Below are 18,738 nucleotides of genomic sequence, written 5' to 3' on the forward strand. Positions count from 1 at the left end.
ATACTTCCTACAAGATCGCCTATGCACAAGGCCCACACTTTTCTATCTCCTTTCAATTATTAACAATAAGAGGTGAGGAGTATTCAGACCACATGAGTGGGCAAATCACAGATTCCAACGATTCAAATTGTACAATAACACATACATGACATAATACTTATGACTGTACACCCCTAAAGGTAAAATAACACTTTAATGTGTGCACCCATAAGGACTCCTTTGAACACACGAGTAAAATGAAAAGCATAGTGATACTGTAACACAATTACTTTTTGAACACCTTTTAAATAGTGACTAGGCCAAATATTCACAACATTCCCACTTGATAATGCAAAAGGACACATTAGATATACTTAGGAGTAGAGAACAGATTGTAATGTTTAGTAGAAAGATGCAACTCTGATTGAAATAACCAAATGACCTTTGCATTCCATCCATACTAGAAGCACGGCTGTTAACATAATCCTCTTTTTCTCCAAGACTTTGTCTCTAGCAACAACCATTTCAGTCTTGCTGTCTACTTTCTAGTTTGACACCTAAGGATACCTCATCTTCCGTGTTGCAACAGAATGAATCCTTGATAGACAGTCTTGATAGACAGTCTCCTTAACTGATCTAGTTGTATGACAGCTTCAGTATACAGGCTACGATATTACATTTGACAATTTACAAAACAGGAGTATCAGGAGGCTATTTCATTTATATTTTTGGCCTCACCAATCAGACTTCCTAGTGTGGTAGCAGATCTCAATGTTGTAGGTCCACAGTCTTCTACCACAAAAATGTTTCCGTGGAGTTTGAAGAAAATCACATGTTTTCATAGAGTTTGAAGAAAATTACATGTACAAACCAGCTTGATGGAAAAGCTAAGGTGACAGAGGAGGTGATGCAAAGCAGATACCCACCATTGTCCACAGTTGTACCTAGATTAGGTTGCGATAGGTCTGAAGTAAGCAAGCATACTGAAGTAACCTCCTCTTCCTTGCATTGGACTGAAACTTGAAAGGCTTCGGTCCTGACCTTTTCAACTTACACTGCTTTTACTTTGGCTTGCATGTGTCTGTTCCAAAATGCTGCAACAATTGCATGGCAAAATTATTGTCTTCAAGCCAAAAGGGAGCTAGCAGTGAAGATATTCTTTGGATCAACATGCATTAAAGCATAATTACCAATAACAGACATACCAATGAAATTAGCTGCCTGCTGGCAATTTTCTCCCTCCCCTGTTTTCAACTTCATGTGCACCAAAGTCATTTAAAAACAGAGTATCAGGATACTCTTGAAGTACAGTACGTATGCTCCAAACTAATGTGTGTTAAATAGTCATCGCTCTAATCTCGAGATTCTCAATGTGTAATTATTTCAACTGAATGTGGTTTGGCACTGAAAAGTTAGGGCGGAGATCCATTCAACATAGAACTTGGATGCCACAAGCTAGCACAACCCACGACTAACTTTCTGTATTGAAACAATCATGCAAAAACATAAGAGACATTAAGTGTGCATTACCACTCTCGTTTATAAAAGCTTCAACTCATCAAGAATCAAATGCTTGATCATTCTAAAGCTTCTTCAATACACAATTTTTAAAGAAATTTAATGGTAGCTCACAACGCGTCCCTTTTACAAGAAAGGTGCTCGGCTGCTTGAAGTAGAAAATACAGAGTCTGAACCAACAATACTCCTCTGATTTAGAACTCAAATTTCAGGATTTACTAATCAAAGAGAAACTTACCATACTGTTTGCCGATGTGGTTTCCGAATCTTCCAGTGACTATTGGAATTAATCCAATGAATTGGTTACTACAGCAAGAAAAGAGAAATCACCAACAAGCCTTGTCCTGAATTTCACAAGCCTTGGAGACCAATTTGCACATAGATCTTTGTTTCCCAGGGCACCTGATATTTGACAATCTCCTTTGAAAATAACAAAACTCAGAGACCACTTGCGGCCTCTAGACAGATGAGTGCTTGATGTTGCATTATCAACTCAAGCCAAGATCCGAGAAGATTAAATTTTACAGCATGAAAAGCATGCAGATGACAATATTGAGGTACTTCGTGTGACGACTTGAATATCTATTTTCTTTCAGCAAGGACAAGATTACATCAGCTGTCTACCAATTGCTTAGTTCATTTTCCATCACCCTGATGAGAGTTGCCAAGCAGTGAAAAAACAAGACTGAGTTCTACAGTTGACGGCAGAAAAACTTCACCTGTAGGCTGTAAAGTCACTCGGAAGAAGTGTGCAAAACTAATCACTGTTAGAAGAACAGACTTACAGACTCTCCCTGCCACTGGGAAAGAACTTCGAGCACCAAGGACAAAAAAGCTTTATGGTGCTTTTAACATTTGCAGTGGTGAAGTTGGCTGTCATCAATACATAAAGGCACACTCCATGGCAATAGAATAACAAGGATATTAAACATGGCAGAAAATGTAAGCTCTTAATATCATCATCATACCATTTATACACAGAAACCCTGCAGACAAGCAATTCAACTCTAAGTAGTCACCAGAGCACAATAAGATTGACCATTTCATCCCAAAGAGTAACAACCAAGCCATCAATAAAGTCAAATCTCATGAAAGGTCGTAATCACCATCAATTGCAAAAATCCAACCTTTCATATTTGACATCCAACAACCTCCCAGACTTTATACCTCAGCACAATCGATACAATGTCCCAGGTCTAACTGAGCATAAGCACTGTCTCCATGATAGAGCATTGACCAACAAAGCAGTGCAACACAACAACTGCTGAAACTATACAGGGGATATAGCTGCTGTAGTCAAAAATGATTAGCTGAAGGGTCATAAAAATTATATGGAGAGAGGCAGGATGTACCTCCTTCTGAAGGAATTGCCAAATGGCTACCAAACCGCAAAGAATGCATAGGAATAGCATCACCAGCCGGATAGAGCGAATTGCTTGCAACCTTAACTTCTAGTTTACATCCATCCATTATATATCCATTAATGAGAGCAGCAGCCTGTGCTGCAGCTGTAGCATCAGAAAATTTAACATACCCATAGCCCTTGCTTGAACCATTCAATGGATCTCTGACTACCCTTGCATGCTCTAGGTCACCAAAGAGGGAAAACAATTTTGCGAGACCCTCATCATCTAGTGAAGATGGTAAGCAGCTTGCATGAAGAACAGAATTACCGCTTGAAGAGCTACCCTCAGAGACTGACAGAGAAAATGTTTTCTCTTGGTTGACACCATCAGCCATAACAGGCCTCTGACTAGGCTCAGGCTTCTTCCCTTCAGCCAACTCACTCTTGCTAGGCTCCGCCTTTTTGCCCACTTTTGGACAGAGTGACTTAATATGGCCTTCATTTCCACAAAGATGGCAAATCACTGGTTTATTGGACCCCAGAGGGCATGTATATGACAAATGTCCAGTTTCACCGCAACATCTACAAACATCTAGTGTGCCTTCGATTGCAGCAAGCACACGTAGCTGGGCTCTTTTGTGCTCATTCATGTCATCCTCAACTGGTACCAGGAGTTTTCCCACCAGCAAAGCTGCCTTCTCTACAGACTCTTCAGTTTCTCCTTCAATCAAAACGTGAAGATCCTCCTCGGGTAATACTGTTGATTTCTGATCTTCTTTACTAGAAGAGCCCTTACCACGTAGAAGAATTCTGGCACCTGACTCTTTCTCCATTCTCTTGAGAGTCAGGCCTCGAGGCCCAATAATCAAACCCACAAAGTTGTACCCTGGATATTCTTTGACAGGAACAAATAGCTTCCTCTGGAATTTGGAAATTTTATAGTCAGCCGGTGGCTTGTATGACCGATTCTTTTTCGTCATCTCAGCAATTAGCTGTGCTCTTTCCTTCAGCAGTCTCTCCCTTGCCCTGGACTCCTTTGTATTGATTCTCATGCCAAGGCTATCATAAACAGGCTCTGGAGAAGGAGACCTTTTCCCATCAGGCTTATCCTCAATCACCTGTCCAGTTTGAAGCCTTTTACTTATTTCTAATAGTCTTACATTACGTTCCAGCACTTCTCGATCAAACGTTACACCTCCAGCCACAAAGTCTGGCAGCTTAATAACAGATGGTTTGGCTTCTTCAGACCATCGTGATTTTCTGCGTTTGGATGTTCCATCTATGTTTTCATTACTCTCTCCCTCACAATTCTCCACCGGCTCCCATCGACTGCGCCTTTTTTTCTTTTCAGTACCCTGTGCTGCTGTATTTGCACCCTGACTGCTCAACTTGTCAATCACTTCCCCTTCCTTAGTCACCTTGCTAGAATCTTGCCCCTGATCTCTATCAGAAGATGGAGATGGTGATGGCGATGCATCAGCTTTTGCAACTTGCTGCTGATATTTGCTGTGCATGTCCAGCTCACTTCTTCCATTAAAATGCATGCTTTCTGGCTGTAGATAATGATTATATGCAGAGGTACCAGTTGTCTGCTCATAATGGTGACCAGATTCCAGATTTGGATAGATGGGATCTCTGCTGTCGGTGAGCTTGTACAAGGAATCAGGGACAACTCTTCCATATCTAGGATCCATTGCTGGTTGATGCTGTTGATTCAGGGTGAAATGCGCAAAACGGTCCTTGGTGTCAATATTCAGACCATAATTGCTGCTGGAGCTTGCTTCATAACGTCCATAGAGATCATCTCTCGAACGATTCTGCAGATCAAGGGGGTCGTCCTTCTGATAAAGATTCCGACCACTGCTGGCATGATCATCAAAAGAACGAGCGTATGGATAACTGCCGTAGGCTGAACTATAGCCAAGGTAATCAGAGCCAGGGTTTAGGTCACCATAGGGTTTGTTTGAGTTGAGGTACTCACTGCGATAAGTGTCGCTGGGACCTGCGGAGGCAGGCAATGGCAACTGCTGCGACGATCTAGACCTGGATTCATAGAGAGAGAGGGAAGACTGGTAACCTGGATAGGAAGGATAGTCACTGTAGGAGAGCCGCAGAGGCGGGCCGAGGTCAGGAGGACGGGACCGGGCCAAGATGTCGCCGGCGGCGTCGTCTGCTACAGCGGAAGGATATGGCGCCAGGCGCTCCATGCGAGCCCCGCCTGCCTGCCTGCGAGCGTGCTGCAAGAAACCTCTGTTTTTCTGAGAGAGAGACACAGAGAGCGAGAAGAGAGCGATAACAGAGAAAGAATTAGGGTTTCCCACAAGAAATCCAATACTTCTAGCCGTTCATATTGCCACTGCGCTCCAACCACCGCGGCAACATTCAGAATAGCCCCCAAACGTCAAATTTAGGCCGGTTACACACTATCCCGGATGGGCCGGGCACTGCAAAAACTGTCCTAATTATATTTACATATGGGGCATTGCATATTTTAACATCGAACAGGTTTTGGCCCAATGGTAATAGAAACTAGCATTTCGCTCGTGCGAAACGCTAGGTTGCTTCGCAAAGCTAAGGTTTTGACCAATGGTAATAGGAATTTGAGTTCCGTGCGCACGAAACACTAGGCCGCTTCGTGGCAACAAGCGATCACTCAATAATCCATTTCTCCTCTTTCCCCTCTCCATTTCCAAGATGTTTTATTTCTCTCTCTCTCTCTCTCTCTCTCTCTCTCTCTCTCTCTCTCTCCAATTCACTAGTTAAATTCTCTTTCTCCCTCTCTCCATCTCTACCTTTTGTTCTCTCTCTCTCTCTCTCTCTCTCTCTCTCTCTCTCGTCAAACTTTAAAACTACAAGTATTTTATAAAATTTGTAATACAAAACGCCAAACATAGAAACAATTTCTTTTACACATCATGTTTACAAACTTTCCTCTTTACATGAATGTAAGGAATCACATGCTTGTTTCGCATGACATCTAGGAACAACAATGTTATACTGAAATGGGTTAGAATTGAAACAAAGACCAAGCACCACAAAAAGAATTTCTTTAAGAGACATTTTCTCTCTCTCTCTCTCTCTCTCTCTCTCTCTCTCTCTCTCTCTCTCTCTCTCTCTTCCCAATTCACTCTATAAATCCTCTCTCCATCTCTGCCTTTTGTTTTATTTTATTTTCCCCTCTCTCTCTCTCTCTCTCTCTCTCTCTCTCTCTCTCTCTCTCTCATCAAACTTAAAACTAAAAGTAGTTTATCAAAATTCGTAATACAGAATGCCAGACATAGAAACAATCTCTTATATGCACCATACTTACAAAGTTTCCTCTTGACATGAATGTAAGGAATCACGTGCTTGCTTCGCACGATATTTAAAAGCAGCAATGTTATACTGAAATTAGTCATAATTGAAACAAAGACCAAGTACCACAAAAAGAATTTCTATACGAGACCTAGTTAAAACAAAGCTCTCTCTTTTTTTGAGGAATAGTTCTTATCTCCAAGCAAGACACTCACAAGTAAAGTTGAGCCAGGGTCCAATATCCTTGGCATCTTTCCATCGATCATAATGGCAAGGTATAAGATATCCTACCTTCCATTAGCAAGCCACGAAGGCCAAGTATAGGGTACCTAACTATTTCCAAGCACCACAAGTAAATGGCTAATGCCAACAAAAAAAGACGTCTCCAAGATGCCTAATAGAAACAAAGGTTCCTCTTCTTTGAGGAACCATTAGCAAAATCTTCATCCTCAAGCAAAGTATGCGAAGGTGAAGCAGGGACTGATACCATAATTTCTGTTGGTAATCGCATTGGCGATGCAATAGTCTTATCTCTCTCTCTCTAACACCTACATTGGAACAAAAATCACAATATAAGTACGTGGAACAACTAACAAATACCATTTCATTCCAACAATAATAATACCTAGTCGAACATTTGTGAACCATTCAGTAGGTACTGACAAACGTTAACGTAGTGTCACAAAACAACCCAAATCCTTGAATCCATACTTAAATCAATGCCTCGAGATCTTATTAGTATGAGAGTGTTGAAATCTCTTCTTATAGTCAACCTCATACATATATACCCGAAAACATTGTGTGTACCCACAATGTACAACTTCAATAAAAATTGGGAGCTTGAGGTCAATATTAACATCATCATATAAATGCTTGATGACTCTTCCAACCGTCCTTCTTATGATATCATCACTCATTACTGTGCGCAACATGCACTATAACTCCTTTTAATAATCAGATTCTGGGTAATAATGCCACTCTATGGTAGACATATGCAAAAGTCAAATAAATAGTGAAATATGAAAAATAATTTACTTCCAAGAGAATAGTATATGCTAACCAAATATGGCATAGAGAGAAATTCACATATATGCAAAACCAGTGTCCCTACATGGTCGTCAATAACTACACCTTCTCAATGCACATTATTACACCTTTCGAAGTACATCCTTGTATACAATATTTGTGGTCATATCCCTATCCTTTTTACCCAATAGGACTTTCACACCATGCAAAGATTTTACCCTCGAAAATGCAACATATAGATGATCATGTGTAAATACTAGCACCTTTAGATAAAGCCCAACAATGGACAAAGTGCTCCCCTAGCACCTTTAGATAAAGACCAATTGATGCCAAAGGGGAGGTGGCTACTTTGAATCTACATGAGCATTCAAAGTAGTCACCTCTGTATTACATGAGGCAAGTATAGCCCACTCACTAAAATACATTGTGTAGTCGCCCACATTGGACACGTCACTGTAGACACTACCAATCAAGGTTTCAATAAACTGCCCTTTTAATACCATACTAGGTGAACACACAACTTATCATAGTTTTTGGCAATATCCACTCCATCCCCTATTCTGTGAATCCAACAGATGAACCCATTTGTCCACTACACTACCAGTTGTTGACACTTGCATATTCCCAGATAGCCTTAGCACCCTTATATAATACCACAAATTAGATTAACACAATGCAGCATTAACAATATCTTCACATGTTCCCCTTACTACAACTGGCAAGACCTACCTAGAATCCCCTCCAAATAAAACGATATTTTCACCAAATGGCTTATCACAACTCACAACATCTCTTAAAGTTCTATCAACCGCTTCAAAGGCATATCAATGGGTCATAGGAGCCTCATCCCACAAAATTCGGCTCGATTTTCTCAACAACTGAACACTGTCACTTTGAGCAGGAATGTTACAGGTGGATAGATTATTTAATTCTACTCGATTTTTAAACTGAGTGAGTTGTATGTCCACTTGGTAGAAGCAAGGCACCAACGCCACATGGTGCTATTGGTAGTGTTATACATTGCGTACCTTCGCAAGTAAACATTTATACAGGAAAGTCTTCCCATACCCACCATGACCATCCAAAAAGAATATATCCCCGATATTTGCATCGACAGCATCCATAATTGCATTAAAAGCAATTCTTTGTCCCTCATTCAGCATTTCCTCCATGGATTCGGAAACCCTACATTGTTCCGACGTGTTATATGTACATTCAACTTGCAAAAAGGGGTTAGCATGCAACTGTGGATTCGGTTGATGAGGTTCAAGCAACCCATCAAAATCAGCATGGTGCAAAAGGTCTTGCAGATCTAACAAAGCCATGTTAGATGCCTCGTGCTGTAGAACACCAAGAGAGGCATCCATGTATTGTAGCTGCTACAATCTATACATGATATCCTCTACCATTGGTACCAAAAATCTTTCTCATAGATGGGTAGGCCAAGATAGCTCTCAATTGACCAAAATTGCATCAAACAAAGTATGGAGTTGAGCATTGGTTTGCACAGAGGCAACTTCTTCCAAGCACACAACATACTCATCATCACTCTCCAACATACCTCTTGCAATGGAAGCATCCCTAAAAGTATCATAGATCACATTATAAATAGTATGCAAATCTTCAAAAGAAGTACATCCTCGACACTCTGTTAAAAGCATCTACAAACATAGAGCTCACCACATGTAGGTGCCACAAAATACATCCAACCACATGTATTCCCACGCCTCCTCCTAGTCCACATCTTATATCATGCATTCCACACCCATTACATCGAAAAGTCCTAATAGCAAATAGTCCTAGTCTTTGGATGAATGTGATTGTACACAAACCATTTAGTAAGAGTAGTTTTTCGAAGGTCTTCATTCTGCACAATATCTAGTATACTATATGTATCTCGAAACACTACATAATTCTCACCAAGTAAGTGCACTTGCAAACACTGTATATTAGGATTTTCATCCTGCAATCTGTAATCATAGATCCACCAACATGCCTTAGAGACGGAAACATATCTTGCATCCAAATAACTTTGAATCTCGTCCACCACATGAATATTGCCACCATTTTGAACTAAATCAACCCAATAGAAATTTTGATGGTTGCACGGTCATGCCCCTTGTACACATACTTATACAAATACTTAACAACTGCTACTATTGAGCACACCTCCACATTTATGTGTACATTGTATTTCTTACTCGAGAAAAGTTTATATGGAACAATCCATCAATTATCAATAACATTACCATTTATGATCACAAAGTTTCCATCGTCTCATCTTTGATAGATGGGATAGCCAAACCTATCAATTGTTATCATGCCCACTAATTTTCACAGAAAGACTTTAGTACATCTACCCTTATCTATGCAGGGACTCTTGGGGTTCAATCCTCCACAAGGGCCATGACTGTTGCACTTTGAAATTGTCTCAAATAAGGTTGGAAACCTAACTCTATCCGGCAACTCAACACAAACCAGTCTATCATACTGACTTTAAAAGACCGCTCTGAAATTAGCAAAGTATGAGAATGTGATAGCCCCCCCCTTTTGGAATTCAATCATTGTTACATAGTCCACAACCTTTCCAAAGAGGTCCTTCCACAATAACGTGTACATTAAATTAGCATGTTTATTATGAAATACATGAGCAGTCAAATGTGGACAGTCATAAGCACTTTGACTAGGCAATGAAGCATTAGTTATCTCCAACCACTTTGGATTACATGTCATTGTTATAAAAATGTTAAGTTTCCCCTTGCATCACACTACACCCATGGCATCCTAATATAATTGATGCATGTGCCTTGGTTCTCGCCCGTGAATGACGATGGTAAAACTATCCTCTTGCCAACAGAGGCACCAACAATCTGCATTGGCCCATTATCGTTTGCCCCCACCATGTTTGCCAAGTCTATGTAGGCCTCCAATCACAACACTGATTGATTTTGTCGACACCAAGTTAACCTGTACTACTCTATACTACAATAAGCATCAACAATAAACTATTGCAATAGTCGACCACTGTGCAATATGCACACCTCAGTATCTTTGTGTACTTGAAGATGGAATGTATAAAATTGCACTTGGGTAACACAATTTTTATTGGACAATTCATATATGTTAACAAGAACACTCACGTTACTGTAGGGAACCTTAACATGCCAACCATCATCTCCCATAGGAAAAAGGAGAACATATAGCATTGGCATATATGCTCTATGCAAGTTTCAAATAGCAACACATCGACCACCCCGAGTGTAAACATGAATATCCTAATGATCAAGAGTATTATTGCCACCCTGCCTCGGCATGATAGCTGCAATCTCAATTGTTGTAGGAGCAGAGTACTGTTGCTGGTTCTTTGAACACCAAAAATACTCATTCCTAGTTCTTGCATGGGGTTACTTTGCAGTTGCAAATCCACAGACCTAAAAGCATGTGCATATATGTTGTGTCAATGCATCATACATTGAAGCTCCCCTAGCAAATTTGGTAATAAATCATGTATAAACCCCAACCAATTAAACAACTGATGCTCAGTATCATAGACATAGAGTTGTGCAAATCTTGGCCTTTCTTGACGTTGCACATTAGGAAGCAGATTACCTATACGGTGATAAACAGAGCCATGCATTCTAAAGGTGTAACCATTCCCGACAATAGACAAATCATCAACATTAGCTCTGAGTCATACAAATGCAAGAGCACTAATGTATGCTCATATGTTATTTTTAAATATCCTACTCTGAGGGTGCATACCATGCAACAAATCATGCAATGGCTATGGTGGATGTTGCAATGGTGGCAACATTACTTTTCCATTTTGACAACAGTGCCTTCTAAATAAAGTCAACCCTTGCACCCAAGTCTCGCATCTCCACGACCTAGCTAAACACCTCTCACATATTTCAAAAAGACTCGCCATGGAATGCATATCTGAATCTTGAAATAGCAATACCGTTGTTGCTGGATGAACATCCCTTGTAGGCAAAACATGTAAAATGGAGCACAATCCACCATTTTGGGGATAAAAAATAACAATATTATCAACATGTGACTCATTAATTATCTATAGAATTTTCCACATTGTGGTGATTCCCAACATCACAACCATCTATTGATGTTAAAATATTAGACACAACATAATCAACATGCATCATAACCAAATCTATACCAACATGTTGTTCAATCGATTCATTATCCCTTTATAATTTCAACATGGTGAGACACACTCTCATAAACCACTCCATTATGATTTTTCCCATCCTGGCAGTTAGACATCGAAACATTATTAACATGTGACTCGATAATCACATGATTAAGGCCATTGCAATCACCCGCTGATGGCAAAGCATTCATCAATTCCACACCAAATTGTCATCGAGCTTAAAATCCCCTAATGGTTCTATCTGTCGATGGCAAACCATTAGGCAGGTCTATACCAAATTGTTGGCCTAGTTCATGATGTCCACTTGGAATCTCTTGACTAAAAGGCAGGTTTTCAATATCCTTATGAAGTGTTCTACCATAATCTAAAATCCCTTTGCGAGCCTAAGCCTAGGAATCTGCCATCTCTCATACCTTGTGGAGGTAAGCACTCCCCTAGGAACACGCAACACATAGTCCTTGCTAGTTGCTTGATGCGAATACCCCATATTGATTAGATGGCCATAGAATATGCTATCAACACATTCCATCGAAGGCATGGCTCAGCATATACATACAGACATATTAATTATTAAATGCCAAGACACACGATACCAAGTCAATGTATTTGAATCAATGCCTGCAGCCCAATCAATGTATCTATCTATAAAGACGTTGAGCCCACCCATGAGAGAGTGTGTGTGTGTGTGAACCCTCAGACGAACAAGTTGAAAAATCAGGAAAATTTAAAGCAGAAGATAAGGCCAAGGAAAAAGTGAAACGGGAGACGAAGGCATGCCAAGAGAAATATGGAAACACAAGAAGTGCAAAAGAGTCTTGAATCAAGGAGAAAGGTGCATAAGAAAAAGCGCAAGTCAATGCTTTTGTAAAAGAATACAAGGTGCACCACGATTTATTTTAAGAGTGCTGGGCTCTCACCCGTGCAAATTGTAAAGGTAGATGGACGGTAGGACCCGTGCAAATTGTAAAGGTAGATGGACAGTAGGAAGGAAGCTAGGAAGATAGGAGGACAATGGAAAAAATGGCCATGTAAAAAGGGGATGACCGCCCAAATGGGATTTAGGGCTTTATATATAAAGTTCAAAAGATGAATGAGAGCTCATTCTCGTGTGTGGCCAAAAGTAGCTCTCCTCCTCTTCTTCTTCTTCTTCTTCTTCTTCTTCTTCTTCTTCTTCTTCTTCTTCTTCTTCTTGCTTGCTTGCTTGAGCTTGTGCTTGAGAGAGGGAGTGTGAGAGTGTGAGGAAGTGAGTGTGCGAGGGTGAGGGACCATGGTGGAGAAGCTCTCCATCTTCTCCTCTCTTCTTCTCTTCTCTTGCTTGCAGCAATGGAGCTTGGAGCATGGAGCTTGAGGATGGAGCTTTGCATAAGTTCCATTCTAAGCAATTCTTTCTCCTCAGATGTGACTGTTCATCTAACGACTCAATTGTTGCAACAAGGCATTAAACATACTAACATTCATTTGAAACTACAAGAACGACAACCGATAACCCCTTTGGCAAATCATATGCTCATGGCCATCTCCAAGCCCCTAGAATGATGCCTACATATCATTCACTAGTAGATTCATTAATCTACTTGTCTCAAAAATAATTGTTGAAAGTTTCCTTACTTCACCACCCAGATCAGTCGACACTTACAGGAGAACACTCTGTGTGTGCTTTGTCACACACACAACACCATACAAACCTTGAGCATGTTCATGTAACTCCGTTGAGTACATGGCAAGTGAATGATTAACACATGCATAAACCCGTCTACATTTCCATCAACTCATTCATCTTGGCCTCAAGAATTTTAAAGTTCGAAGAACTTGAAGTAGTCCTCACGTTTCTCTAGATCTTTGCATTTCTTGTACATTTAGCAACATGCGTTCCTTGTCCCCTTGCCACCTCTTTCATTTTTCACACATTCATTCCATTAGAGCCCACACATTGGTTGCAACGAAATATACAAAGGATCATCTCCAAAAATATATATAGCACTTTGATGCAAGCACAATTAAAACAATTATATTCCATACCCATGCGACCGTTGGCAAGTGTTGAAAAGATGATGTTGTCGCCATTTTATTGAATTCAACAAAATCCACTACATTCAATGGAGTCAAAAGCACTACGTTGAGAATATCTCCCATGGATTTGCTTTGTTCCATGGCTACACCAAACTTTAAAGAGAATATAAGAGTCACACAACAAATAGATCTCAAAGCTATTCAAGACATAAGTGATAGACACATTCACAACCACAAACCCTAAATGCATGAAATAATGCATGTATGGATGTGCATAAGTGCCATGAACACATGACACTCACCAAATGCCAACCAAGCATTGCCTAAAGGCCTTGCCAATGGATGTTCATTCATCTAGATCTACACATTCTTGAGAGAAATGAACGTGTCCTACATGGGAAAGTGTCTTGAGTCTCAAAATACTTATTGATGCCAATCCCATAGGACCGTATTTTGAGATGACTTACAATAACTTACCAACTCACAATAACGAAGATAGAACCAACCAACCTAACCACCAGCTCAATAAGCCACTAACTAATGAACCCAGAGAGAGAGAGAGAGAGAGAGAGAGAGAGAGAATAAGAAGAGGAGGGAAAAAAACACGAAGAATGAGAGGAGAGTGTTTGTATATGCCTGAGAGAAGAAGAATGAGAGAGAGTGTGAGACACATCAGGGGAGCCACACATAAGCCACCCACATGAGAGAGAGAGAGAGAGAGATGTACCTTGATTGCAAAACCAAACTATACAAAGATTCCCAACATGTCAGAGCTTCAACCATTCTATGTATCTAATCTAATCTAAATTACAAAAGCACATTAGTAAAATTGTATAGTAATCGAGAGAGACTGAGAGAAAGAGTATTAAAATGATTTAAAAATAGTTTTATAATTTGCAAACGACAAACAATGTGTTTCAAAATGGAGATTTTCATTAAACATTAAGGTGTCTTGTAGGGATTATGTATACCAAGCAAACCATGGCAAAGAAGCATGGGTTAACATTGCCAAAAAGTTTATTGTGATCAACCCTCAAAGAAGCAAGTTGCATATCAAGGGCAATGTTCTCCAATGCAAGAAGATGAGCTGCATGGTGATTCATCTGCGTTAACATTGTCGAAAATCTATTAAGATAAACTTTCAAAGAAGTAAGTTGCACATTAAGAGCAATGTTCTCCGGTGCAACCAAGCTCTCATCCTTGTGAGCAATTAACTCAGATACTCTATCCTCTATACAACATGCACTATTAAGAAGGTCTTTCACCTTCTCTTCTTGATCATCCAAAGATCTAACTCATCTTGTATTGTTACTCCATCGGCAATGTGCCCTTCATATTTCTCTTTCAACATTCTCTCAATCCTTTGCAGACGATCACCAATGTTTTTATAAAGAGAAATCGAAGCTTTTTGACGCTGAAATAGTGTCTTCACTTGCTTTTCAATCCCATCCAAGTGATGAATAAACCTCAAGAAACTGATGGAACTATCATGCCCTCCAACATGCTTAAGTGTACGACGAACTGCCTTCTTCCTTGTGACCTCCTTCATTTTATATACATTCATTTGCACATTAGGAGTGTACTATATAATATCTTCTGCAAACATATTCTTGTTTGTTGCAAAAACCTCCATATTGGATAAAAAGCACACGTTAACCTTGAGGGATATATCAAATATTCTCAAAATTTAGAGATAGTGAAAACTCCCATATCTAATACTAGCAAAGTTCAATCAACCCTCTCTCTCTCCTTCTCCCTCTCTCTCTCTCTCTCTCTACACCTAACCAACCAACCAATGCACTAACTAACCAACACAACCAACCTATCTCTCTCTCTCTGTGTGTCTCTCTCTCCACCTAACTAACCAACTAATAGATAACCAACCAATAGCTAAATTACTAACTAAAAATCATACATTAACATGAAAAAGAATGAGAGAAGAGAGTGTGTGTATGTGCATGAGAGAGAGAGACAGAGCGGGAGAGAGAAGAGAGAACCTACTAATAGTTAACCAACTAACTAATATCATATAGATCTCTCTGCAACTACCTAACCAACAGACATACTAACTAAATAACCAAATAACTAAACTAACCAACTAACCCTAAACTAACTAACTAACTAAATAACATAAACTTGCGCACCTAAACTTTGTTAGAGAGAGAGAGAGAGAGAGAGAGAGAGAGAGAGAGAGAGAGAGAGAGAGAGAGAGAGAGAGAGAGAGAGAGAGAGAGAGAAGAAAAGAGAACCTACTAATAGCCAACCAACCAACTAAACACAAACATAAACCAATCTACTCTCTTACTAATATAACCAATATATAACTAATTCACACACACACTCTCCCCCCGGTTCCCTCTCCAACCTAACTATCTAACCAACCAACCTACTAACTAACTAACCAACTGAGATACATATATATATATATATATATGTATATATATGTATATATATACATATATATACATATATATAAACAACTCGCTAACTTATAATAACTTGCTAATTCACAATAAAGAAGAAGGTAGAACCTGCTAACCTAACTATCCAACTAACCAACCTACTAACTAATTAACCAACTAAGAAAGAGACACATAGAGAGAGAGAGAGAGAGAGAGAGAGAGAGAGAGAGAGAGAGAGAGAGAGAGAGAGAGAGAGAGAGAGAGAGAGAAGAAGAAGAAGAATAAGAATTTCTATCAAATACTTCCATATAGCTTGTGAGATTGAAAGATTACATACATTAAGCACAAGAGATTCTTGAAAAGCGAGAAGAGACAATTATGATGAAGAAGAATAAGACAGAGAGATAGAGAGAGGAGAAGGAGAAGAGAGAGAGAGAGAGAGAGAGGGAGAGAGAGAAGAAAATAGAACCTACTAATAGCTAACCAATCAACTAATATAAACACAAACCAACATCATAAAACCAACCAATTAATAACAACTAAACACAATCATAAACCAAACTACTCTATTACTAATATAACCAATATATAACTAATCCACACAAACACACTCTCTCCCCCGTTCCCCTCTCTCTCTAATCACCCAACCAACCAACATCAACATAAACTTATAATAACTCACTAACTCATAGTTAAGAAGAACGTACTAACCTAACCACCCAACCAACCAACTGACATACCAAACCAATAACAACAACAAATAAAGTAAAAAACACAACAAAACAAAAGTACAACCCAAAAGAGAGAGAGATATCACCAACCTGAATAATAGTCGCCAAAAACTGCCCCAACGACCAATCTTGCAAACAAAATTGTACCAAGCAAACCAAAATACCAATAATTAAACCACACCAATAGCAAACCAACCTACCTCTCTCCCTCCCTCCTCTTTCTCTCTCCCTCTCTCCCTCTCTCTCTCTCTCTCTAACTAAACAAACTAAAGAATAACAAATAAAATAAATAACTAATATATAATTAAAAAAATAAACTAATCCTAAACAACTAAAGTAAACAAACAATTTAAACAATATAAACTTACTAATTACCAATAACTAAACTATTTAATAGATAATAATAAAGTAAATAACTAAATTAACTAACTAACCAATCAATAAAAATTTAAAGTAATCCTAAACTAAATCCTTAAATTCACCCTAAACTCACACACATAATCTTACTAACTAATGACATAAGATAAACAATGAATTAACCATTCAATCGATTAAATAAAATGAACAAATAACTAATATTAATCTATACTAACTAAATAACTAAACTAACCAACTAACCCTAAACTAACCAACTAACTAAACAAATAATTAAAATAACATAAACTTGCACACCTAAACTAATCCTAAACTAACCTCTCCCTCCCTCTCTCTCTCTAACAAAACTCACCCACTAACTAACCAAACTCTAACCCACCAACTAACCCTAAACAAACTAACTCGCCCACTAACTAACTCGCTCTCTTCTCTCTCTCTCTCTCTCCAAAACTAACTGAACCAACTAACTAAACAAGCAATTAAAATGACATAACCCTAAACAACTAAATAACCTTAAACTTTCACACACACACAATGAACAATTAACTAATATTAATCTATCAATCTATACTAACTAAATAACTAAACTAACCATCTAACACTAAATTAACCAACTAACTAAAAAAACAATTAAAACAACATAAATTTTCACACCTAAACTAATCTAAACCAACCCTAAATTAAATAAACAATTAAAATAATGTTTTCTCCCCCTCTCTCTCTCTCTCTCTCTAACAAAACCCACCCACTAATTAAGCAAACCCTAACCAACCAACTAACCCTACACTAATCAACTAACTAAACAAACAATTAAAATAACATAACCGTAAACAAACTAACTCACCCACTAACTAACTCTCTCCCTCTCTCTCTCTCTTCAAAACTAACCCAACTAACTAAACTAACCCTAAACTAACTAACTAACACACACAATCTCTCTCCCTCCCTCTCTCTCTCTCTCTCTCTCTCTCTCTCTCTCTCTCTCTCTCTCTCTCTCTCTCTCTCTCTCTCTCTCTCTCTCTCTCTCTCTCTCTACACACACACACACACACACTCTCTCTCTCTCGTGCCACTCCTATGCAGAGGAGTGGCGTGAGAGTCTAGAGAGAGAGAGAGAGGATGACCTCTCGAAGCTCCCGCCACCTCGAACTCCTGCCACGGCTTTGCCACCTTGGGCTCCCGCCATGCCTGCCACATCGCCCCCCGCCACATCTACTTGCAACCTCGCCACCTCGAGCCCTCTCAGCTCTCGCCATGCTCTCCATGTTCGCTTGCGACCCCGCCACCTCGAGCCCTCTCGGCTCCTCCCGGTTCCCGCTGCAGCCCTGGGCGCCACGTCAGCTCTCCGCTCCTCCCTCCTCTTGGATCCCTGCTCCTACCAGCTGCTCACCACCTTGGGCCCTCTCGGCTCCCACTGCAGCCCCACTCCTATCGGCTCTGTCTGAGGATAAATATCAGTATGGGCTCCCCTCTTTGATTGACGTGGAAGGGGGGGACCTGCTGATTAGCACCTGCTCAAAAAAGACGAAAACAGTTTTCACCTTTCCTCGGTGCCCCCATGGCCCCACCCCTCGCATTTCCAGCACAAGAATGTCAGCAATTAATACCCTTAGCTTCCTCTTCTTCCCCCTTGTACTATGCATCCCCTTCTTCTTCAGCTACAGTGCCTTTTTCCTCCTTCAAACCCCCTCAACCCATGTCCTTTGTTCTTGCTGGCTCCGCATCTTTTTTTCACATTAGGAGTTCATTGAGTTACTTAAAATATGTATATCATGGAATTGTTGATACGGGATTTAAACACATCTAATATCGGAATTGTCACAAATGTTTCTCGTTCATTTGATTGAATGCTACTCCATGTTGGCTGATGTTTGATATTCCACAAAA

The 18,738-nt window shown here is 39.7% G+C and overlaps 1 protein-coding gene across 2 annotated transcripts; it reads right to left on the minus strand.

Annotated features, from left to right (window-relative positions):
* Window positions 1-403: 403 nt before the first annotated feature.
* Window positions 404-5,229, minus strand: LOC148041738 (uncharacterized). 2 transcript variants are annotated; one of them, XM_087681864.1, is made up of 3 exons: window positions 1,736-5,229; window positions 1,185-1,458; window positions 404-1,073 (listed from the first exon to the last, which is right to left on the minus strand). In XM_087681864.1, the coding sequence occupies exon 1, from the start codon at window positions 5,047-5,049 to the stop codon at window positions 2,794-2,796; it is 2,256 nt and encodes a 751-aa protein (XP_087537990.1). In that variant the 5' UTR covers window positions 5,050-5,229; the 3' UTR covers window positions 404-1,073; window positions 1,185-1,458; window positions 1,736-2,793. The 2 variants fall into 2 exon arrangements, with proteins under 2 accessions (XP_087537990.1, XP_087537981.1); XM_087681855.1 differs by having other exon boundaries at window positions 1,185-5,229.
* Between the last annotated feature and the right edge of the window lie 13,509 nt (window positions 5,230-18,738).

This window comes from Lygodium microphyllum, chromosome 1, assembly GCF_053477565.2.
Source record: "Lygodium microphyllum isolate KBCC chromosome 1, Lygodium_microphyllum_v1.1.10, whole genome shotgun sequence".
NCBI lineage: Eukaryota > Viridiplantae > Streptophyta > Polypodiopsida > Schizaeales > Lygodiaceae > Lygodium > Lygodium microphyllum.